Raw genomic sequence first — 26,284 nt, forward strand, 5'->3', positions numbered from 1 at the left:
AATCAGGCAAAGAAAAACCCTGGAGAGTTTTTTTTAGATATGTGGCAAGTATAAGGAAAAATGATCATAGTAAGATTATGTTAATAGATGAAAATGGTAGAATGGTAACTGCTGCAGAAGACACTGTTGAGGTATTCAGTGATCAATTTATATAGGTCTTTCATCCTGATTGGGGTGGAATCATGAGGAACTTAGTGATAAAAATAGGACATAGGAGAGGATGGCTTAATTCTGAGTGAGCAGGAGGTTTGAGGAAATAAATAACCTTGATGTCAATAAGGCGACAGAATTTGATAACATATCACCACGCGCTTTTGATAGACTCCCACATGATACGCTATTAAATAAACTGAATGGGATTGGATGGGATTGGATAACACCCTTGTGAGTTGGATTCTTAAGGAAATGTTCCAGAGAATTGGCAGTAGCATTCGCATGCCTGATTAATAAAAGTCTTACAACAGCACAGGTTCCAAGTGTGAACAGAAGGTAAAATTGTTCCACTGTATAAAGGTGGTGATAAGGCACTGGCTTCAAATTACAAGCCAATCTGTATATCTGGAGTTGTGGTGAAGGTACTAGAAAGATTGGTGAGAAGTAGGAAACAGAATTGGATTGAAAAGAGCAGTATTCTTTGCGTTATCAGCATGGAATTGTTAAGGGGAGGTCAGTAAAACCTGATCTCCCCTTAACAATTCCATGCTGGCAGGGCCAAGGGGACCCTGCCCACCCCAAAGAAAAAGGAAAAAAACACTAGAAAATTTTCCAAAAATCTTTTCCTAATTAAAATTCATTTTTTTTTATTTATGTTGTGTCGTGTCTTCTATTTCTATATACTACTTATGAATTAGTAGTATACTACCCCCTCCAAGATTAAATCTTGAGTGCACTACTGGGTTTTACTAACTTACTTTTGTACTATAACAAGGTGACAAATACCTTGGACAGGGGAGTTGCAGTGGTATACAGTGTACACCAAGTATACAGTGGTATACTTGGATTTTGCAAAAGCTTTTGATCGGCTTCCGCATGATATGCTATTAAATAAATTGAAACAGATGGGACTGAATAACAGGCTTCTGAGTTGGATCACTGACTGGCTGTCAGATAGGGATCAGAAAGTTGTATATGGGGTGCATTATCCCAAATGAGGAAGGTCACTTGTGATGTACCACAGGGGTCAGTTTTGGGACTATTGTTGTTCAATTTGTATGTTAACGACATTGGGATGAGTTTAACTAGTGACATGCAGCTGTTTGAAGAAGTTGCAAAATTGGGGAGAGCAATGCACAGTCAAGTGGCTGTTATGGCCTTATAGGAGAACCTGAATAGATTGCAAGAATGGGCAGGTAAGTGGGATTATCGATTCGATGTTGCAAAGTGTAAGGTTTTGAGATTTTATATGCAACAATGGGATGCAAAATATACACTTGGTAGGGAAACTTTAAAGAAGCAGAAGAGATGAGAGATCTAGGAGCGATAGTGGACAAGGACCTGAAATTCAGGGGTCACAATGCACAATTTATGAAGATGTCACATCGGATAATGGCAATGATGTGGAGGACCCTGATATGCAGAAACAGAGAGATTATGATGCCATTTTATAAGGCCTCATAGATTGTACACCGACGAGGATATGTTGAAAAGGGTCCAGAAAAGATTCATATAGGTGGTCTTTGCATGACCATCAATACAAGGACAGATTAAGAGAAAGTAAGTTGTAAAGCCTTGTGAATAGGAGGAAGCGGGGGGATGGGGTAATGATTAAGACATATAAGTTAGTCATGAATTGTTGTCATAATGTTATACATTATGGGATACTAAAGGCAAGTGATGTGAAGTTATAAGTTTCTATACATGAGTTGCCCCAGTCCTAAAAATAGTTCAGGTGCAAACTTGTTCGCTTACACTTGAATAAAGGATTAAACCAAGTATATAATTTCTTGGTATCTTTAATTTATAGTATAACCAACTGAAAAATCTTCCAACTACCACTCATATAAAACTTCCAAATACCACTCATCACTTGCCTGCTTAATTTCTCTATTCATCCATTTCACACCTACCATATTTAACCTTCTAACCCTTGAAATACATTTAGATATTGTTTCTACTAGATAGTTCTTAAATAGAACCCAAGCAGCATTGCTCTCCTTTCGACCCAACTCGTTATTCCATGCTACAGCTACAAGATGTCTCTTGAGCCTCTCATAATCAACAGCCTTGTAGTTTCACATATATCCTTTCCTCATATGGCTGGCAACCACTAAGTTAATTACTTCATGGTCACTCTCACTAAATGGAGTGAGATTTGACACCTCATTTATAATGACAGCCTCTGATGAGATAAAATCTAACACTCTCAATTCATGCATGTCCTCTCTTACATACTGTCTGTGGCAGTGCTGCACCCAGAGGCGGGGGAGCCTTGGCCCCCTCCAAAGAAAAAGGGAAAAAACACTAGAAAATTTTCCAAAAATCTGTCCCTATATAAAATTATTTTTTTAAAAAATTTATGTTGTTTTGTGTCTTCTATTTCTATACTACTTATGAATTAGTGATCATTGCAGATGCTCAGTCATAGGTCGTATGCGATGTGTAGTGCGTATTCTCAAATCATCTACTCAACTCAGGTCCTCTCCAAGATTAAATCCTGAGTGCGCTACTGGTCTGTGGTGGTTATTCTTCATAAACATGAAGAATTCATTTTCTTTACTACTCGTTGCTATCTTTTTTGTGCCAACGTATATTACCATAATTAAAGTCCCTCATAATGATTTGCTTTTTCATTTTTTGCTTATACATTTCATGGTCACTTCCCTCCACATTACCAGGTCTATAGCAACATCTAAGTATTTCATTCTGTTCACTTCTATCTTACACCATGCTGCTTCAGAACTACTATTATTATTTCCTCCATTGTATCTCTACTCTTTTTAGACATAACTCATTTCTGTCATCAATAACACCCCGCCTCCCTATTTATTCTTTCTGCCTTGACAAAATATATCATACCCATCTATCCCTCTTCCTGTCAGGATGTCATCCTCATCCAACCATGTCTCACTTATTCCAACAATTTTTGGGTGAACAAACTATCAATGCAACCATTTCATTTCCCTTATTTCTAATATTTCTAGCCTTCAAATATTAGCTGACTTCTTCATACTTTCCTTGAGCTATTTCTTTTTCTCCTTACTAATCCCATTCCCTTCTTCAGATCTAATTATTTTTCCCTACATCCCAGACCATAAACCATTTCATTCCCTTCTTGTTTACACATGCATTCACATCCTCTTTGAGCAGCAACCTTTCTCACACTTTTTCCTGTCTGTCCTGAGTCTCCCTCTTTGTATTGTACACGTGTTCTCTCATTCTCTATGCGCATGCTACCAACTTGTTCATTCATAACACCACTTCATTCTCTCTCTTTTTCACTATCCCATAGATGTTTGGTCTCTGCAATTTCTGTATTCTATAAATATTTCCATGGCAAATGTTCATCTGAAATAGCATCAATAATTTCCCCACTAAGTACTAAGTCCATTGGAACATGTACAGCTGCAACCCAACATCCTTTCACAGTACATGTTGAAACCCACAGAACAAGTTTCTTCTCCTCCTCCTCCATCTCTGCTACTGCTGTATTGTGGAACAGTCTTCCCCCACCACCCACCTGTTGTGTTTCCCAAGGAATACAATATATAGGCTTATAAATTAAACGTAAACAAGTTTCTCCTTTCCCAACCCACTACCCATATACGGTACCAACGTACTATAGATTGATCAACCTCTTGTGCATGGGCCCCAACATAAAAAATAAATAGATAAATAAAATAAAGTACTATGTTTTGGCAATTTTGTGTGGCAAAATACTTTTTACCTGCAAAAAGAATGCACAGCCTTAGGATCGCCATTATTCTTCCCCCCCCCCCCATTGCTAACTTTTATATGGAAGCTTTGGAGCAATATGCTCGAGATTCCTTTACTATAAAACTCAAAGTCTGGTTTAGATAGGTGGCAATGTTTTTGTTATCTGTGCTCATGGCCACCTGATATTAGGTACTTTCCTAGAGAAACAACAAACAAAAGGTGGACAGGGTGGACAGGGATACACAGCGTGAGAAAGGTGGATGCTCCAAGAGGAGGTGAGAGAATGTGTAGGCAGGAAAGTAATGGGATGATCAGGGATCAAAAGGAAACAGATGGAATTGCAAAGGGTTCTAAAATGAAGAAGCAGAAAGGGAAATTGCCCCAGTCCAGCATGGAGAGATCACATCGAGTGAGTGGTATCAGTGGAACTAGCTGTAGATCCAGAAATGAGTTGTTGTGTTTGTATACCAATGCTAGAAGTATAAGAAACAAGGCGGATGAAATGGTTGCACTAATTGCGTCTGTGCACCCAGAGATTGTCGGAATAAGTGAGACATGGTTAGATGAGGATGACATCCTGACAGGAATAGAGATGGAAAGGTATGATGTGTTTCGTGAGGATAGAAGGGGTAAAAAGGGAGGGGGAGTGCTATTGATGATAGAGAAAGAGTTATGTCCATACAAGGTAAAGATGCAAGAGGGAAATGGGGCCAGTGGTTTTGAGGCAGTATGGTGTGAGATAGAGGTGAATAGAATCCAATACTTGGTGGGATGTTGTTATAGACCTGGTAATGTGGATGGTGGTGATAGTGAAATGTATAGTCAAATAAGCCAAGCAAATAAGAAAAGGGTGATTATTATGGGTGATTTTAATTATGGCAATATAGACTGGAATGAAGAGATAGCAACTGGAAGTAAAGAAAATGAGTTTCTTGAGTTTTTGAGGGATAACTACCTCAGACAGTATGTAACAGAGGGCACAAGAGGATTAAGGGTCTTGGATTTGGTCATCTCATCGGAGGATGTAATTATCAATGAGGTATCAAATCATCCACCAATTGGTGAAAGTGACCATGAGGTGATTACTTGGGTGGTTGCCAGTAGTGCAAGGACCCCTGTGAAAAAAGGGTATATGTGGAACTACAAGGGGGGTGATTATGAAGAGCTCAGGAGACAGCTTGCAGGTGTAGCATAGAATGAGGAGTTAGCTGGAAAAGAGATCAATGCAGCTTGGGGGATTTTCAAAAAATATTTAGTGGATGCAATGTCTAAATGTATACCACGGGTGAGAAGGTTAAATAAGTTAGGTGTGAGATGGATGAATAAAGAGATTAAGCATGCAATACAGAGAAAAAGGGCATTGTGGAGGCAGCATAAGAGAAGTGGAAGTAACCAATTTCATGAGTTCTACAAAGACCAGGCAAGGAGAGTGACTTGGTTGGTGAGAGTAGCTAAAGAGAGGTATGAACAGCAGTTAGCTAATGAAGCTAAAAAGAATCCTAGGGAGTTCTTTCGATATGTAGCCAGCAAAAGAAAGAATGATTATGGAAGGATGACATTGATTGGAGGAAATGGTATAAAGACAGCTGTTGCAGAATGTGTGGTGGAGATACTTAATGAGCAGTTCATAAAGATCTTTCAATCTTGTGAATGTGACTTCATGGAAAGATTAAGAGCAGTTGATGATGGGGAGGAGAGACTGACTGTAAGTGAGCAAGAGGTGTTTGGGGAGTTGAGTAAACTAGATGTAAATAAGGCTGTGGGACTTGATAATATATCACCACGTATTCTGAAGGAATGTGCCAGAGAGTTGACACCTGCCTTGACATATTTTTTTAATACGAGTCTTGCACTTGGTCAAGTCCCTAAAGAGTGGAAGGAGGGCAAGATTGTGCCACTTCATAAAGGAGGTGATCGAACTCAAGCATCAAACTATAGGCCTATCTGTGTGTCAGGTGTTGTGGTTAAGTTGTTGGAGAAGCTTGTGAGAACTAGGATCCAGAGTTGGGTTGACAACAATGGTATAATCTTTGATGGACAGCATGGATTTGCTAAAGGGAGGTCGTGTTTTAGTAATCTACTTACTTATTACAATAAAGTGACTGCTTCCTTGGACAGAGGAGAAGGATACACAGTAATATACTTGGATTTGCAAAAGCTTTTGATAGAGTACCTCATGATAAGTTGACAGTCAAACTAGAGCAGATGGGGTTGGATATTAGATTAGTGCATTGGATTGGAGACTGGCTATCTGATAGGTATCAACAAGTTGTGTATGGGGGGTGCAATATCCAGGAAAAGGAAAGTCACTAGTGGAGTGCCTCAGGGATCTGTTTTAGGGCCATTACTATTTAACTTGTATATTAATGATATTGGCAAAGATTTGGATGGAGATATTCAGTTGTTTGCAGATGATGCAAAGTTGGGACGAACCATAAAGAGTAGTGAAGATGTTGTGGCCTTGCAAGAAGACTTGAATAAATTGAGTGATTGGGCAAGCAAATGGGGATGTGAGTTCAATGTTGCAAAATGTAAGGTTTTAAAATTTGGAAAACAAAGATGGGATGCAGAATTTATGCTTGGTGAGAATATATTGTTGGAAGTAGAGGAAATAAGAGATCTGGGAGTGATAGTGGATAAGGATCTAAAATTTAGGGGACACATCGCCAAAATTGTGAAGACAACACAAAGACTTCTGGGAATGATGAGGAGGACACTGACGTGTAGAAGTAGGGAGATTCTTGTTCCATTGTATAAGGCTTTGATTAGGCCACACATGGACTATTGTGCCCAGATTTGGTCACCTGGTTTTCAGAAGGATGAAGAGATGTTGGAAAGGGTCCAAAGGCGACTGACTAAGGTAGTTTCTGACCTCTGGAATGTCGAGTATGAGGAAAGATTGAAAAGATGTAATTTGCAGAGTCTAATGGAGAGAAGGAAGAGGGGAGATATGATAGAGACCTACAAGTTGGTAAGGGGTTGTTATAGGTGGAGAAGTTCTACAGAGAATAGTGGGAGATCAGGGGAGAACCAGAGGTCATCCCTGGAAACTGTATAAAGAGGGTGTGAGTAGGGGAGTGAGAGGCAGGTTTTTTTCGTGCAGAGTTGTGAATGATTGGAATGCCTTGCCTGAGAGTGTGGTGTCTGCAGGGAGTTTGAATGTGTTTAAGACCCGGTATGATGAGATGTGTGTGAGATAAAAGGACCTCCTAGATGAGTCTTTGACTCCATGAGGTCTTGTTTAATAATAATAATAATAATAAAACCACCTAAACAAACAACACAAAAAGTATACAATTCTGAATTGAAATTGACAGTCAGAACACTTCTTTTTATAGATAGACTTGTCACACAATTTCCTTCTGGCAGTCTATCTTTAACTGTTTACTTCACTGTTTCCTTCACTTCCTTCATTAACTAAAAATAGGTCTTCAAATTTCTCCAGTGAGAAAGCACTTAAACATGAATGAAAGTTATCAGCAATAACTTCCAGAAAAAATGGCTACAACAGAAATACTATCAATAAAATTGTTCACAAGACTCCACTTAAAAAAATAACAATAAAATAAACTAATTACAATAAAACTGTAAAGATTCCAATTATCATTATTATCATCCGACCTCCATAGAGTCAGAGACCCATCATGCGAGGTACATACTATTGCACATAATTCTCATCCAACCGTGCCTTAAACTGATTCAATGTGTTTACATTCATGGCACACTCAGGCAATGCATTCCACTCACTAACCACTCTCATGCATGTATAATGCTATGCATTATGGGAAGGGTCACTGCCCAGACCGGATAGTGACCCTTCTCTCATCATTCCATGCTACAGCTGCAAGATGTCTCTTGAGCTTCTCATAATCAACAGCCTTGTAGTTTCACATATATCCTTTCTGCATATAGCTAGCAACCACTCAGTTCTGACCTTTATTGAGGTGCTGTTTAAGTAAAGACCTCTCTAAAAATTAGGCAGGTCCCCAGACCACTCTCTACAAGTGACTGTCCAACTCAGCGGTGACTCCACTCAGTGACAGGCTCACCCCACCACCACCAAGCAGAGCCATAATCTCAGCAGTGGCCCCACTCATAGACAGGCAAAAACCTACCCCCAAGCAGAGCCTCTCACATCTCAGGGAAAGCAACCACTTCTGCACAAAAGCACATCAGTGGGAGCCAGACCCAGAGGTGATATGATACCAAGGTTGAATACAAAAGTCATATTTTTATATATGAGTTGCCAAAAGGTGTCACACCTTATTATTAAAATACTCTGGATTAGAGATGGTTATTGGATGTTTTGTCACTTGATTATACTATAAATTAAAGATACCAAGAAATTATATATTTGGATTAATCCTTTATCCAAATGAAAGCAAACAAGTTTGCACCTGAACTATTTTTCTCTAATTCAGAGTATTTTAATAATAAGGTATGACACCTTTTGGCAACTCATATATGAAAATATGACTTCTGCATTACTTCAACCTTGGTATCATATTACCTCTGGGTCTGGCTCCAACTGATGAGATCTCAATAAAGGTCTGGGTAGTGACCCTTGCCATAATGCATAGCATTAGGGGATACTAAGGCAAGTGATGTGAAGTCATTAGTTTCTATATATGAGTTGCAATATATAAGACTTTTGATAGATTATGATAAGTTGATAGTCAAACTGGAGTCAATGGGGTTGGATATTAGACCAGTGCATTGAATTGGAGATTGGTTATCTGATAGATGTCAGCTAGGTGTGTATGAAGAAGCAACATCCTGGAAGAGGAAAGTCACTAGTGTTGAGCCTTGGAGTTATTTTGGGGAAATTACTGTATAACCTGTATATTAATGATATTAGGCAGAATTTGGATGGGAATATTCAGCTGTTTGAAGATGATACAAAGCTAGGATGAACTATGATGAGTAGAGCAGATCTTGTAGTCTTACAAGAAAATTTGAATAGACTGAGCAAATGAGCAAGGGTGGGGATATGTTGTTAGAGGTGGAGGATATAAGAGATCTTGGGGATGATGGTTGATAAGGATCTAAAATTAAAAGGACACAGTGCCAAATTCTGAGGATGGCACAGAGGATTCTGGCAATGATTTGGAGGACGCTGACTTGTAGAAGTAAGGAGAATCTGGTTTTATTGCATAGGGCTCTGATTAGGCTACATATGGACTAATGTGCACAGATTTAGTCACCTGGTTTTCAAAAGAATGAAGAGATGCTAGAGAGGGATGAGAGGTGATTAACCAAAATAGTTTCCGATTTCTGGAATGTTGAATATGTAGAAAGGTTGAGAAGATGTAATTTACAGATTCCAGTGGATAGAAAGAAGAAGAAGAGTGATATGATAGAGATGTACAAGTTGGTAAGGTTTTTCATAGTGAGAGATTGGTGGGAGTAGAAGAGGAGGTCATTCCTTTAAGCTGCATAAAGGAGGGTGTGAGCAAGGGAATGAGAAGTAGGTTCTTCAAGAACATTTCATGGAAGCCAGACCGATCAGATGTGCATTTCCCACTGCATGGCTGCCTCAATCACTTGATCTGACCCATGTGACTTCTGGCTCTATGGGGATTTCTCAAAGACAGGGTTTATCAGGATCATCCTGAAACTTGTCAGCAGTGAAAGACAGCCTATTGCAGCATGTGGGCAATGTCAGTTCCAGCTAGCTGCTTTCGACTGTAGAACACACTGTGCAAAGGATTCAGTTTATGGCATACCAGGAAGGGCAGCACATTCAACAGTACAGCCCATGAATGCAAAATGGAAATGAATAAAAATGTGTTATTTATGCTTATATCACTTTTCTGCTTACACACACACACAGAGAAATCATTACATCTACATTAGGCATATCACAGTGTCCCTTTTTTTTCTTCTCAGATATCGCTTCTGCATGATGCATAATGTATTCCTGCACAAAGTTTCACAGCATTTGGATCACTGGACAGCACTCCACAAGCCTTAAACAGGGACACTTTAATTTTGATCACCCTATACAAGTAACCTAGTTATGAAGATACTTCACATGCAAACTTTGTTTTCTTACATTTGGATAAAGGGTTGGACAAGCATGTGAGCCGTCAGGAAGTCTTTTCAGAAAGATATAAATACAATGACAGCATGGAAAGATAAGTGGGTTTGCCTGTTAAAGTAGCTTAATGCAAACATTAAACTTCTGCATGCTACTGTTGAGGTGATGTTCTCACAGACGTATGAGATTCAGGATTTGACAGTAACAGTCAGCAAAGCCTCAAGGTTAAATTATTATTATTATGCGACACATCCAGGGAGTCCAAAGACTCATCGAGGGAAGGCACTTACTTTACAACTCTCTATCTCCACTGAATCCATCTACACCAATGCCATCTACTGCCCACCACCACTAGTATTTTCACAGACAATCACAAACATCCATGCCCATGGCAGGATTCAAACCTGCAGCCTTTTGGCTGGAAAGCAGATATGCTGACCACTCGGCCAACAAGGCAAGCAATGATATCATTAGTAAAGTTAATGCTAACAAAAAGCTATTTGCACAATAATGATGTATTAAAAACTTACATAGTCATTGCCAATAAAAGAAAGTTTCAGAGAATCCATTAATCCATAATATGGCTCGGTATATTTCAGAAGTTCCCAAGTTTTCTTACTGTCAATTTTATAACATTCTTCTAAAACAGAAGCTGCATAATTTTCATATTCCTATTATATAATATGAATTCATTAAAACATATATAATGATATATCAAATTATGTAGTTAAGTTATATAATGATTATGAAAGCAAATTTCATACAAATGAAATTTTCTTGAAAGTACTTCTAACTGAAAAAATCATAATACACAAAAAATTAGTTTTTCCAGAATATAATATTATCATCATCAGTGGTTCTAACAGACACTGAGGCACCCAAGACTTCCAGTTATACTTGGATTTCATTACCTTAATTTGAAGATAAGCAGTTTGCTCTATGTCTATATGTATAAGTATTATTTTGTCTATAAATTGTGTGTATTCTACTGATTGATTTGCTAGGTTGTGGGATGAAAAACCTGAGTTTCTGGGAGTCAAACCCCTACCACTGACGTATGTCTTCTTTGAGTGCCATCTGGTATCAAAGGTTGGCGACCACCTTAGCAAATTTTGAGTGATTCTCAGCAACTCTGAACAGTACCTCAGAGCTCATGCGAGTCCACTGTCTGATGTCTGTCAGCCAAGATTTTCTTTATTCATTTATCTTCCCTTTTATAATCAAATGAAGTATCTTATATTTTTCATTACGAAGTAGGTGACCAATATATGGTCACCTACTGATGTATGAAACCAGCTAATTCACCTCCAGTTAAAAAAGCCCTAATAAAGGTTCAGAATATAGTATACCATGTTATTAAAAACAGACATACTGTTGGCAAGGCAAATTGAAAAAAAAAAAAAAAAAAAAAAGATAAGGTTTCATATTAATGATTAGGAATTTTATTGTACATTTAGAGCAAATCGAGCCTATGTTGTGACTCTGAATATGGAGGAATTGCATGAGTAATCCCTCCATATTCAGAGATTGGTTTTCAAGAACAGAACCATAAGTCTGTTCTCTAAAAAGATTTGCTATAACAATGAAATCGATAAAAATTAGAGATACTTACTTTTTTTACTTCTAGATATCTCCTCTTTTCACGATCTCTAAAGCTTGGTATTAGTTTCTGAAAATGGTGGCATATGCATGTTGCTGCTAAAGCTACTTGTATGGGATTTTCAGTCTGACACCAAAAGAACCATGCCAATTCTTTCCTTTAAGGAAGTGAAAAAGAGGAACAGAATGAAAATATTAATGCACATAATCTTTATACATATGGACAGAGAATGAGAGAGAAATATAGGTGCAAATAAATAATAATAATTATATAATTACATAAAGAGAAAGGGAGAGAGAAATAAAATAAAAATGCATATATGTATTTGTGTGTGTGTGTGTGTGTGTGTGTGTGTGTGTGTGTGTGTGTGTGTGTGTGTGTGTGTGTGTGTGTGTGTGTGACTTATCTGAAATTTCTGAAACTGTATCATGTCAACTATGTGAGAGCAGGGATAGAAATGCATGAAACAATCAACATGTAAAAACGTATTAACGGTATAAACTGTACTTCATGTGCATTTAATTGAAGCATAGTAATAACTCTTTAACAATATAGGAGAGAGGGAATGGTAAGAGGTATAACTTATGGCAACTCAATGATCTGTGGTGTTCAAGATAGGATGCGTGAGGAGTGTTTGCCAGGAGGAACAATACAAAGGGTGCTATGGCAATTAAGAGAGGTGAAAGGGTGGATGACATGATTGTGATGGTAGGAACAAATGACTTGAGTGGTAATGTAAGTCGGGCAGCGAGAGATATGAGATTTTTGCTTGAAGCTGTATGGAAGAAGACAGAGAGAGAGGAAAAATAGTGTGCGTGTTGCCTAGGTATGATAATGATGAGCAGCTGAGCAGAAGATCGGTGATATTGAATGACATAATAGTTAGAATGTGTGACAAGAGAGGACTGGTATATGTGGATGCTTGGAGTGCATTTGAGGAAAGAGAGGAATTGTATGCGAGAGACCGTTTACATTTGAATGAGGAAGGACATACGCATCTGGAGAGATTGCTGTTCTGAACGAGTCAGTGTGTTCCAGGGAGGATGATAGCAGGGGTAGCCTCTTGTGGGAATGGATACTTGGGAGAAGGAAGAAGACATCAGGTAACACTGAGCTCAGTGGAGTCTAGAGGGGGATAATGCTGGATATAGAAACAATGGCATTTACATGCTTTATACTAATGCCAGGAGTATCCAGAATAAGGGAGAGGAATTGGTGGCGCAGATAGCATCAGCCTGGCCAAATGTTATTGGGATCACTGAGACGTGGTTCACAGAAGGGGATATAACAACAGGAATAGAAGTCGCTGGGTATAGCATTTTTCATCAGGATAGGAGGGGAGAGCGTGGTGGTGGGGTACTGCTTATGATAAGTGACGACCTATGTCCTCTAAGAGTGGAGGCTTTGGAATGCAGTGAGACAAATGATTTTGAGAGCATATGGTGTGAGGTAGAGGTGGGAAAGACAGGATATTTAGTAGGGGTGTTGCTGCAGACCCAGGAGCACAGAGAATGAGGACCAGGAGATGTTTAGACAGCTAAGTTTGGCAAGTGCAAGAAGAATGATTGTTATGGGAGATTTTAACTACAGTAGTATAACTTGGAGAGAAAAAGATGCATGTAGCAATAGGGGAATGGAATTTCTAGAATTCTTGAGGGACAAATGTCTTAGGCAAACATGTAACAGAGGAAACAAGAGGTTCAAGAGTTTTGGATTTGATTATAGCATCAGAAGAGTTGATAATAACTGAGATGACATCTCTTCCACCAGTTGGAGAGAGTGACCATATGGTTTTGACTTGGAAAATGAATAGACATGCAGGAGTATCAAAGAGACGGGAACTTATGTGGAATTATAAAGCAGGTGATTATAATAGTCTTAGACATGAACAATTCATTCGAAGTCCATAAAAGTTTATGGGCACTCTTCTCCTTTTTAGACAATTAAGAAATGGGTTGCCGAGTTTAAACATGGCTGTACCAGCCTTGAAGATGATCCACATGAAGGACGTCCAAAAAGTGTAACAACACTATAAATCATTGATCAAGTGCAGGATATGGAATTGGATAACCGACGAGTCAAAGTGCATGGAATTGCTGAGACTATAGGCATTTCAAAAGAACATGTAGGATATATTTCGCATGAAGAATTGCAAATGAAAAAGCTTTGCGCAAGATGGGTGCCGAACTTGCTCACAGCAGATCAAAAACGCACTTGCATGAAAATCTCTGAACACTGCTTGAAGTATTTTAACAAGAATAAAACTGATTTTGTGTGTCGATTTATTATTATAGATGAGACTTGGATTCACCATTACATACCAGAATTCAAACAGCAGTTAAAACAGTGGAACAGAAGCTGGTTATTCAATGCAAAGGAAGACAAGGTCATGGCATCGGTGTTTTGGAATGCTAAAGGCATTTTGTTTATTAATTATCTTGAAAAGGGTAAAACAATAAATGGGGAATATTATTCTGATCTTTTAACCAGACTAGATGAAAAAATTCAGTTTGCAAAAGAAAAAAATCATCTTTCATCAGGACAACGCACATGCCCACAAAGGTGTTTTGGTAATGGGAAAATTAAGGGGTTCTGCACAATGAATTGTTGAAACATCCACCCTATTCCCCAGATTTAGCTCCCTCTGATTTCTATCTCTACCCAAAACTAAAACTCTTCCTCGCTGGTTAGCATTTTTCTTCAAATGAAGAGGTGATTGCAGCTGTAGAGGGGTATTTTGTAGATCTTACTGAGAACCACTACAGGGACTAGATAATGGTGCTGGAATAAATGTATTAGTCTTAAGGGAGATTATGTTGAAAAAAAAAATAATTTTGAAATTATAAATTCGTTTTTTCATTGTTAGGCTGAGAACTGAAAAGGTCTCAGTTATCAGACCACCCTCGTAGTAACATTACTAGAATTATACTAGAAAGAAACCTGGAAATGCACAAAGATTATCATTGTTTTATAGATTATAATGAAGCCTTTAATAGCATTCACCATATGAAATTAATAGAAACTTTAATAAAGCAAAGCATAGGCAGAAATGACATAAGACTTAGGAAGGCCTCGTATTACGTTTTCTCTATTTACGAAGATTTAAATTAATAATATTTCAAAATTAAACAGCAAAAAATCAAAAACAAACACAACAAAAGCATAAGTTGGGAGCATTCACAATTGTCTTTTGTTTTATTTTTGAAGACACTGCGAGGTAGAAATTACAATAAGTTTGTTTATGCTTTGGTCTATAGTGAACCATATTGTTAGGACAGTTCAAAATAGAAAGTTGAACTAATTTTAGTATTTAAACAATAAATTAAAATTTTCATCTAAATGTAGAGCCAATTCAACATTTTCCTTGGTTAAAAAAAGCACAAGATCACCCAGATCACTTACCATCGAGGAAAAGCAGAAGTGATTGACAAAAATGAGTGACATTCCAATGGGTGTAAAGCATTAAAGTTAGGGCCTTCTACAGTTTGAACAATAATAACTAATGCTGATAAAATAAAGCATTCACATGTAGGAATTGTCCATCAAAGATAATACTTGCTGTCAACCCAATTCTGGATCCTGGGTCTTTAATCACAACTGATACACAGATAGGCCTATAGCTTGATGCTTGAGTTCTATCACCACCCTTACAAAGCAACACAATCTTGTTTTTCTTCCACACTTTTACAACTTCACCTAGTGCAAGACCATATTAAACAAATATGTCAAGGCAGATACCAACTCCCAGACCATTGGCACACCCAAAGAGGGGGCAAAGGGGCCCTGGCTCCCCCCAAAAAGAAAAAAGAAAACTAGAAAATTTTCCAAAAACCTTTTCCTAATGAAATTTATTATTATTATTTTTATTTTTTTGTTTTGTTGTGTCATGTCTTCTCTTTCTATACCACTGTACTTATTAATTAGGGGTCGCATAAGGTGGGAATACCCTTTGGCTCTCGGGAATCATGGCCGTTGTGAACGCAAAGCAAACAAAGTTGCTTTGCGTTCACAACGGAAAGCAACTTTGTCTCAAACACTACTTTGTTTGCCTGAGCTGGGCCAAAGATCACGGTATCATGTATTGGCGATCACTGCGGATGATTAGTCATAGGTCATATGCAATGCGTAGTTGTATTCTCAAATCATCTACTCAACTCGGCCCCCCCTCCCCAAGATTAAGTTATGAGTACTTGGCCCCCTCCAAGATTAAATCCTGAGTGCGGCACTGTCCCTGATACATTCTTTGCAGCTGTAGAGGGGTATTTTGTAGATCTTACTGAGAACCACTACAGGGACTAGATAATGAGGAGGAGAGATGGACTTACAATCTGTCTCTCCTCCTCATCATCATCATCAACTGCTCTCAAACTCTCCATAACATCATATTCACAAGAATGAAAGACCTTTATAAACTTCTCAAAATATCTCAACTATATCCTCTGCAGCAGTTGTTCTTATACCATTTTCTCCAATCAATGTCATCCTTCCATAATCATTCTTTTCGTGTTGGCTACATATCGAAAGAACTCCCTAGAATTTGTTTTGGCTTCATTGGCTAATTGCTGCTCACATTTCACTTTTGCTACTCTTACCAACTAAGTTAGGGGATCCTGTAACCTCTAGAGAACACGTCCTGTGGGTGGCGGATAGGGGAGCCTACCGTGTGTGTGTGTGTGTGGTTGGGTGGTCCAAATATACTGAATAAGAACTTGTGGACCAACAGGGCCATAAGATGCAATCATCTTGATTGTAAGCGAAGGGCACTCCCATGGTCCACTAGCTGGATCTATCCTCTTCTTCCTCTACTTTGAGGAAGATCCACTCACTTTAGTCTGTCCTGTAAGGCCTTATCAGCCAATTCTTATTTTATGATCCTTATGCTATTAGAGTACTCGAGGGGCATGGGGTCTTTCCATTTCTGGCCTTATATCTATGCCCCCTCTAAAAACCTTCACTATAATTCTATATTCTACTATAATCTACTCTTTCCCCTTTAATATACCCTATTGCTCCTATGGGTTTAAATTTGGAAGGCTAGTTCAGAAGCCTTAAGGTAGCAGCTCTACCACTGAACTATCCATTGTCAGGCTTGTCACCTGACATGGAGAATATTAATCTACTTTTAAGTCGACAGAAAATGGTAATTGGAATGAATCTATGGAAAATGACCCTGGAATGGAAAAAGGTAAAATGGAAATGTAACATATAATACATATAGCAAACCGGAATGTAAGAGGAATAGCATATAAAGAAATAGAATTAGACCAAATATTAAATGAAAGAAATTTTCAAATAGCAGTAATCACTGCAACAAAGAAGAAATTAAAAGGAACCATGAGAACCAAAAATTTTAATGCGATATACAGTGGAGTCGACAGAGACCAAAGAGTACAAGCCGGAATCATGGTTTGGATTCATAACTCCCTTTCAAAACAGTTAAAACATTATAAATTATGGAATGAAAGAATAATATAAGCTAGAATAAAAATAGATAGAGTTTATTTAACAATAACTGGTTCATATGCCCCAAAAGAAGGAAGAGAACAGGATAATATTGAATTTTATAATCGGCTACAAAATATATTATTATTATTATTATTATTATACACCTCCAGGGAGTCCAAAGACTCATCGAGGGAGAGTGTGCCAACAGCATCGAACGATTGGTCCCCTTCTAACTACTAACGATGCTCAAACTTACTTAACTGAGCCATTAGTAGCAGAGGCTCTACCAATCGACCAACCTTTGCCGGCGATTTATTTTATTATATATATATAATAAAATAAATAAGAATGATTATGTAATATTAGCAGAAGACTTAAATGCAAGAATTGGAAACACGAAAATTAATAATAATATACGAATATATAGGGAACATACTCTCAACAGGAATGGTAAAAAATTGATTGACTTTGTAATTATAATAACCTAAAAATAATGAATTCTTTCTATAAACAAAAAGACATATATAAATATACTTGGGCAGCAAGAGGATGGAAATCAATATTACATTATTTTATCTTAAATGACAATACATCAAAGTTCTCTTTAGATGTTAGAGTTCACAGAGGATATGAAATAAGTAGTAACCACCTCCTTGTTAAAATAAAATGAAGATTACCACCTAAATAGCTACAAATAACAAGAACAGAAAGAAAATTTAAAACATTTGTTTATAAAACTAGACTATTAAATGACACAAATATACAATGACTATATGAACAAAGAATTAACCAATATTTAGATGAGTCTTTTGACTCCATGGAGGCCTGAATAATAATAATAATAATTAAATAAAATAAAACAAAATGAAGAAATGGAAATAGAATGGCTTAATATAAAAACGATACTAAATGCAGCAGCAAATGAAAGCTTAGGAAAGACCAAAAAATTCAATAAAAGGAAAAACTGAAGATATGTGATGATACAATCAAAGAAATAATCAAAATGAAAAAAGAGGCCTACCATAAATGGTCAAGCAGTAAAAGGTTAGAAGATGAAATAGAATATAAAAGAATAAGAGCAATAGCTAAAAGAGAAGTCAGAAAAAGACAGAGAATCATGGAACAAATTTGTTTCTAATTTAGAACATGATTTATATAAAATAAGACACAATGTATATAAAATTTTGAAACACTTAAATTCAGATACTAAAGAAAACAAAATTAAACACTGAATTGAAATTAGAAGAATTTCTAAATTTCTACACAGAATTGCTGTTGTGATGCCTTTCTTCTTCATTGTGTATTCTATTTTCGCCCATATGCAGTATTCAGTCACGAGACAGTCTAGGCCTAATCTCTATATGGGTAATACTGTATAAGAGTTAAAACAATAGAGGAGGTTATCGACTAGGTCGGTAATTCCCTAGTTCTTTCTGCTGATTGATTCCATTTTCGAACACAAATAAAATTTATATTTAACTGTGCCACTCTGTGTCCATGGTTGTAAGAATAATGTTAAGGAATCAATCATCAGCAGGTATAATGCTACAGTAATCTAAATAAGACAGAACTTTCCTTAGACAAATTACTTTTAAGTTATATGGCAGTCGTGGTTCTCTAATCCTCCCTTACTTTCACATTAAATAGAGTTCAGCTTAGATCCGAACTGTTAAAATGAGCGGTGCAATGAAAGGAACTTAGGCAAGCACAAGATTCAAATTAAATAAAAACATTTAATACACTAACACATGAATTTACATTAATCAAAGAAGATCAAAACATAACTAAAATGATCACGAAATAAAGAAGTTCTTATTAAGACAACAGCAACTTCACAGTAGAGTACACTCAGCACGTTTCATTTCTTAACATATAGATCTCTACCCTTCTTAGAGTTATAAGTTTCTAAGCACAACTTTTAGACAAAGGTTATCTATTCAATATACTTCAATTGTCGACTCTGCTTAGCCGTTCAGGATATACAAAGCACATATCGCTAAACACACACCAAGGAATTCTCAAGTTCCATCAATCTATTACAGTAATTCTTAATAAGTCAGTTTCTAACTTATCACGTTCTCTTGGAACAAGCTTCAAGATATCACACGTTAAAACTTGAACTGTCATTAAGGCAATACACTTCCTCTTTAATGTAATTACATTCACAAAAAACATAGAAAGCATTTCCTTACCGGGATGGTTGATATACTTTACTTATTATCGCATGTTCTGGAAAACACTTTCTTGTTTCTCAATAGCTTTCCCTCTTAGATCACTTTAGTTCGATAGGATCCAGATTCACCATAACGATCTTGCTGGCTCAGGAATATATGCCTACTTCACTCAATAACGAATATCCTTCAGGTTTCCTTGGAAATCCCTGTCATGCCTCTAGTCTTTCACATTTATAAGATGAGGGAATGAGAATCAGGATACGAATAAGAGCCTGCGAAAGATTAAGAGAAAAACAGAGAGCTTCCTTGCTTCTTAACCCAATTCTATCCTTCGCGCCTCTCTCCCTCTTTATTCAACAGTGCATGTCTCCTCCTTCCTTCTTCGTGCCAAAATCTGCTTTGTGGAAATTCGGTAGCTTGGCATAGTAACTAGCGCCAAAATGTGCGCTAGCGGATAACTTCGTAATTTCATACAGCACTTAATTTATGTTATAGTGGCTATGTCCTTACATAATATGGTTTACATAAACGAACTAAGTTCCGAGTTTCCATGCACATTTCACATAGGATATATATATACTCTGCAAAGAATTAATACAGGATAAATATTAACTATTTTATAATTATGGAATATACATTAGTAAGTGATTAATTTACTATTTGTCTGATGAGCAAATTTGGCTCAGAGAATGGAAGACTATGTTAAATCCTGAATGAAACACTATTATATTATAATTCCTTTCATTCAGAATTTAAAATTGTGGACAGATAATATTTAAAAAAAAAAAAAGATAATTGGCAAACATTTAATGAAAATGAAAAGGAAATAACTAAAGAAGAATTAGAAATCAGTCTGAAAGAAACAAGAAACGGAAAATCACCTGAAGAAGATAAGCTAGGTTCAGAACTATATAAATATGCATGAACAACGTTCATTATTTTTAAATAAAATCTATTCAACTGGTAACTCCCCAATAGAATGGAAAAAAGCAATTGTGATTCCCATCTTTAAAAATGGTAGTAGAGATGACTAAAAACTTCAGAGGTATAAGTATACTAAATCCTATTACAAAATATATAGCAGAATTTTAAATAGCAAAAACTAATGAAATATTCTGAAAACTTTATTTTAGAAGTACAGAATGGATTTAAAAAAGGACGACTATGTATAGACCATGCCTTTTGCCTAAAATTAATAATAGAGAAAAGAAGAGAATACAATTTAGAAATGCATATTACATTTATTGACTTTGAAAAAGCATTTGACAGTTAAAAGAAGCATTTTATTTAACATATTAAAAGAAAGACAAATACCAAATAATATCCTAAAAGCTATCATAGTTATATCATAAGCATAATCAAATACAAATAAGATTAAATCATGAGCTATCATATACGAGAGAGAGAGAGAGAGATAAACCAAGGAGTCTGACAGGGATGTCCCCTCTCAGCAACTCTTGTTAATATCTAACTAAATGAAATAATAATAAAATGGAATAAAAATTTCCATCAAGGTATTAAACTTTCTCCTACTGTGAACACTCTCCATTTTGCCGATGACCAAATAATAATTACAAATTCAGAAGATAACTTACAGAAAGCTATTTTAAATCTAAATGAGATAGTCAAAAATTATGGAGTTATAATATCAACAGAAAAATCAAAAACTAAGGCCTTTAAAGGACAAGATCCAGAAAGAACTAAAATAGTAATAGATAAGATTTTAGGACAGGTGAATTCATTTAACTACCTAGGTTGTATGATTACATATGAAAATGAAAAAGATATAAATCTAAAAATTGTAAAATATTTAAAAATAGCAGGTGTAATTAACTCTATATTTAAACCAAACCTTGTTCATAAACAAACCAGACTAAAAGTATACAATACATTGCACTACCAGTCTTATAGTATGGAAGTGGAATCTGGACAATAAAACAAAAAGACAAACAAAGATTAATAACAGCTGAAATGAAGTTTATGAGAAAAACTGCAAAGTATACTCTATTTGATCACAAAAGAAACGAAGAAATCATGAAAGAATTAAACCAAGAATCAGTAATAGAAAAAAATTAAAAAATATAAACATAAATGGATGGAACACATTCAACGAATGAAAATAGAAAGATTACCAAAACGAGTCTTAAAGTACAAGCCATTGGGAAAAAGAAAACCAGGACATCCTCTTAAACGTTTCAGTAATGACTTATAAGGCAGGAACAAGCCATGCTAGACCCAAATCCTTGATAGGCATGATGACCAACTAAGTCACCCTCCTTGCCTGTTCGTTGTAATCCTCATGGAATTGATTATTACAGCTGCTCTTATGCTGCCTACATAATGCCTTTTTCCTCGGTGTTAATCTTAATTTCTTCATTCATCTATTTCCACTTACCTTATTTAACCTTCTGACCCTTGGAATACATTTAACATTGCTTCTACTAGACAGTTCTTGAATATCCTCCAAGCTGCACTGATGTGACAGTCACAAGATGTCACTTCTCCATACTTAACTCAAGCCATTTCTTTTTCTCCTTATTCATCTTAGAACCTTCTTAAAATGAAACTGCTTTCCCTTAATCCCTGGTCATCCCCTTCACTTTTTGTGTACATATGCATTCATATCCCTTGGCGCATCAACCTTCCTCACACTGTTCCCTGCCCGCTCTGAGCCTTCCAATTTCCTGTTTTTCTTGCATGCTCGTTCTTTCATTCTCTATACCCACTTCTTTATTCATAACCATGAATTCAATTTCTCCTTTCTTACTCTCCTGTTCTTTCACATTGCTTCTTTCTTGCTCAGATTCATTTTCTACACTCATTTCTCTACTTTCCAGCAGCAGTCTCTCCAAATGACTCACACCAAAACCATTCAAATGCAGTCCATCAATCTTATACATCTCAATTTGTCCTTCAAACTTATTCTACACATTAACAATCTGCACTCCTTTCTCTTCACACACTTCCACTAACATATCATTCACATCTTCCCTCTCCACCTCATTTAATCACTGTCATACCTGGGCAACACACTGACTGCTTTTCCTATTACACTATTATCTTTTCTCCTTCTCAACAACCTGCTGATAACAAATCTTATGTGTTCCTTGTTCCCAGTCACGTCATTTGTCCCTATTACCACTACCAACTCTTTTGCTTGCTTACTCCTCATATCCAACAGCTCAATCACTATATTAATTTTACCTCCAGGAAAACAAACCATTTGTTTATTCTCATTTACCACACCTCTAATAATCGAATCCCAATACAACGCCACTTGCAGGTCTTTTATTACCTCTTTCATACTGATATCATTCATTTTCACTCTTCAATACATATCTCAAATTCTCTTAATTTCATTCTGCATCCGTTTCATCTCTTGTCTCATCTTAACCAACTCAGCTTTCAAATCTTGTGTCACATTTGGCTCTCATTCACTCTCTCGATTTTATTGCCAACTATACATGCTTGTTCGGCATCAACACCACTTGCCACCTTATCTTTAATTGCATTCTCTTCTTGAACTTCTGCTACATTTGTATTGCCATTATCTTTCTTACCATCGATTGTTAATTTCATCTTATTGCTCGTTCACCTTTTCAAAACTTTTTTTTGCCATTTTTTTCTCTGCCTCTTTTACACTGTCCTTCTTTTGTATTGCTCGAGCACTCATTCTCCTCATGGCATTCTTGCTGCCAACACTTTCAGTTACCACTCACCAAGTCATTATTTACATCACGTTTTGTACACACCCTCCTTCCATCTGCCTTAAATATCCATGAATTATCTACATAGTCAAATGAATACATATAGCACACTTCACATTTCACAAAACAACTGAAATCAAAATTGAATTCCTGCAAAGAGAAAGCTGCCACTATCTTCCTTTGCCAATTACTATACTAAGCTCTAAAATTAACAATTTCATAAACAAACTTAAAAAAAATAATCCCGCACAGAAACACTGCAAGCACACAACTTTAACAGCAACTCTTACTCATAAACACACACTTATTTACAATTAATTATTCCAAAAAATTTATCTGAAACCGATCCTTCTTTAAACGAACATTCCAGCCAGTTGAGGTATCACGCAGATAAACAAGCCCTCCACCTGTTGTTTTCGTCTGAGAACCAGGGCAAACAGTAAAGGGTAAGCTACTGAAACCAATCCCAACTCAATATTAGCAGTTGTTAAGATTAGCACCATAGCACAAAAAGACTAAATGGAAAAGAAATGGAACTAGCAGACACATTGAATAAGTATTGGATAAGTACCAGATCAACGTTATAGGTATTACTGAAACAAAGAAAACAAAAACAGGTGAGATCTTTAGAAAGATCTCACCTATTTTTACCTCCAGGTATTGTTCCAGGCAATAATAATCAGGGAGTATTCAACACTAAATATGAGATAATCTTCTTGCATGGCAGGCAATATCAAGTAGAAGAATGTGGGCAAATATCAGAATAGGAAGCTAGACAATGAGATTTATTTGTGCATAAGAAGGTTCTACTAAAGAAGAATGGGAATTTAGAGAAGGCAGCTGACACAATGAAAAGGAAAAGTTGGTCCTTATTGGAAATCTAAACAGCAGAATAAGAAATGATTGCATGATACATCAAAATGTCATTGGAAAATTTGATGAAAAGAACAAAGCATAATAATGGAAAGTACCTAATGGATTTCTCTTCAGGACATAGAAGGACTAGTTATTTTCCCACTGGTTGAGGATACGAGAGTGTAGAGAGGATTTGAAACTGGAAGTGATTACCATTTAATATTGAGCAAGATAAAATTCAATTTCATATTGAAAAGAAGAGTGCGTAAGAATATTTTAAAGCAAATTAAAGTTGAGTCAAGAAAAAGTGAAAGAAATTGAAAACAATAACCAAACCTTGGCGACTCAGTGGCAAACCCTGAAGAAAACACTGATTCAGCCAGAGAGGCATGTGAGGAGGATGTCTGCAAGGACAGAAAAATAAGAATTTGATGGTAGACTAAAGAAGTCATAGACAGAATCAATTAAAAAAAAAAGATAGCATATCAGAATTTCCTAGCAAATAAGTCAGCTTGTGATCTTAGAGAATACAAAGAAAAATGTAATAAAGCAAAGCACTATGTAAAGCTAGCTAAACAAAAGTCATGGGAAGACTTTGGTAAGAACATAGAACATAAATATCAGGATGGTAGCAAAATATTCTGGAGTCTGTTGAAAAAGCTTAGAAATGGAGGAAAGAGCTCTAAAAGGAATCGGATATGATTAAGGTGACATGAGAACAGTATTCTAGTTGTCTGGAAGAATTACTTTGAAAGGTTGCTAAATGAAACAGGTAGTGATAGCATGATAATAGAAAACACTCAGAAAGAAGGCAATCAGGAATACATATCAATACTTGAAGTGGAAAAGCCAATAAAGGCTTAAAATGTGGAAAGCAGCAAGAGTAGATGATATTCGACCAGAAATTCTCAAATATGGAGGTATAAAAGTTTTATGGTTGCTACACTGCATAATTCACAAGCCTGGTCTGGGGGTCGAATTCCAGATGACTGAAGCAGAGCTCTAATAGTTCCAATCAGAGGAAAGTTGAGGTATCACGAGTTACAGAGGAATATCTCTGCTAAGTGTTCCAGGTAAGATTTATGCAAGCATATTTGAGAAGTGGCTAAGAAAAATAGTGGAAGAGAAGCTTGGAGAAGAACAAGCTGGGTTCAGGCCAAATAGATTGGTAGGACCAAATTTTTACTTTAATAATTGAAAAATCTTGGAAATATAACAAAGATTTGCATTTCAGTTTTGTAGATATGGAAAAGGATTATGAGAAGGTGCCAAGAGGAAAGTTCCTCAGAAGGCTACAGCTATATGGTGTAAATTGAACATATTATCAAACAATACTTAATCTATATTTGAGTCAACAGTTAAAATTTAAAGAATAATGGTTTGATATTAATTCAGGTGTGAGACAAAGATGTATATTATCTCCACTGTTATTCATCAGCTATATGAATCATATTATGAAGGAAATGGCATTAAACCTGATATCAAAATTGGAGATGTTAATCTCAGCTCTTTTATGCAGACAACCTTATACTCCTAAATAAATCCAGTACAAGTATGCTAGATTCTCTGGCTCCATTGAATGGCTGTTTTAATAAATTTGGTATGAAAATCAACAATAAACAGATAAAGACAATGAAAACAGGTAGAAATATTGAAGCCATCAATTGTATTATGAATGGAGAATCCTATAGAACAAGCAAAACATTTCAGCTATTTAGGCATAATTTTTAGTGAAAATGACAAATTAAATATGGAAATAGGCAGTCAAATTAGCAAAGTTGGTGGTGTAGGAAGTCAGCTATTACTATTACTCACGTTAGAGGTTTAATAACAGCACTGAGAAAGGATTAAAACTAATTTTAATACTTCCAATATTTTGACTCTGTCACAGAGACATCTTTGGGGATTACAATACACACACACAAATACAATACAAAGTGAAACTAAAGTCCTATCTAGGTGGTGTGCCCTCTATGGGCATTTGCAGGTGGCCTGGGATGTAAAGAGGGATCTCTGATAATTAAAGTTTAAATTTCCCAAAATTTGGGTTGGATCATCGACTACAAACAATGAAAGTTGGAGCAGAAATCAAGAAACGCTATTAGCCACCATGGAAATCGGAATGCAGGCCCTGCATAGAAAATATGCATGATCCATGTAGTCAAATATACGTCCCACAGAGCCTTCCATATTTGCATCACCAACAGTCCAGTCTCAAATCCATCCTTACTACTATCGTCAATCTACCAAACCCACCTACTCTTCCTGGCTGAAACCCAAATCTTATTTCTCCCCCAAGGACCACATCTCAGCTTGGGGGAGAAATAAGATTTGAGTTTCAGCCAGGAAGAGTAGGTGGGTTTGGTAGATTGACGATGATCTGTCATGATATGTCAAAGAAAATGTCTTGACTCCTTTCAACCTGACACACCATGTCAGGTTGAAAGGAGTCAAGACATTTTCTTTGACATATCATGACAGAGACTACCCAACCTGGAATTACTTGACTTTGACCTCCTTTTGTTGCAAATTAATTTCCCTACTCAGTCATCTCTCAATTGCTATCCTGATACCACAACCACTCTAAGAT

The 26,284-nt window shown here is 36.5% G+C and overlaps 1 protein-coding gene across 1 annotated transcript in view; it reads right to left on the reverse strand.

The window, feature by feature from the left end:
• Positions 1-26,284, reverse strand: part of LOC150108776 (transient receptor potential cation channel subfamily M member 2-like) — a 685,147-nt gene that overhangs the window by 368,164 nt on the left and 290,699 nt on the right. Inside the window, exons 11-12 of the mRNA XM_090410077.1 lie at positions 11,526-11,670; positions 10,444-10,584 (exon numbers count right to left, since the gene is read on the reverse strand). Of these exons, the coding sequence (XP_090266203.1) occupies positions 10,444-10,584; positions 11,526-11,670 (286 nt within the window). The remainder of the gene's footprint in view (positions 1-10,443; positions 10,585-11,525; positions 11,671-26,284) is intronic.

The sequence above is a fragment of the Typopeltis vanoorti genome, chromosome 2 (assembly GCF_054136105.1).
Source record: "Typopeltis vanoorti isolate ZY-2024b chromosome 2, IOZ_Tvanoo_1.0, whole genome shotgun sequence".
In the NCBI taxonomy this organism is placed as follows: Eukaryota; Metazoa; Arthropoda; class Arachnida; order Uropygi; family Thelyphonidae; genus Typopeltis; species Typopeltis vanoorti.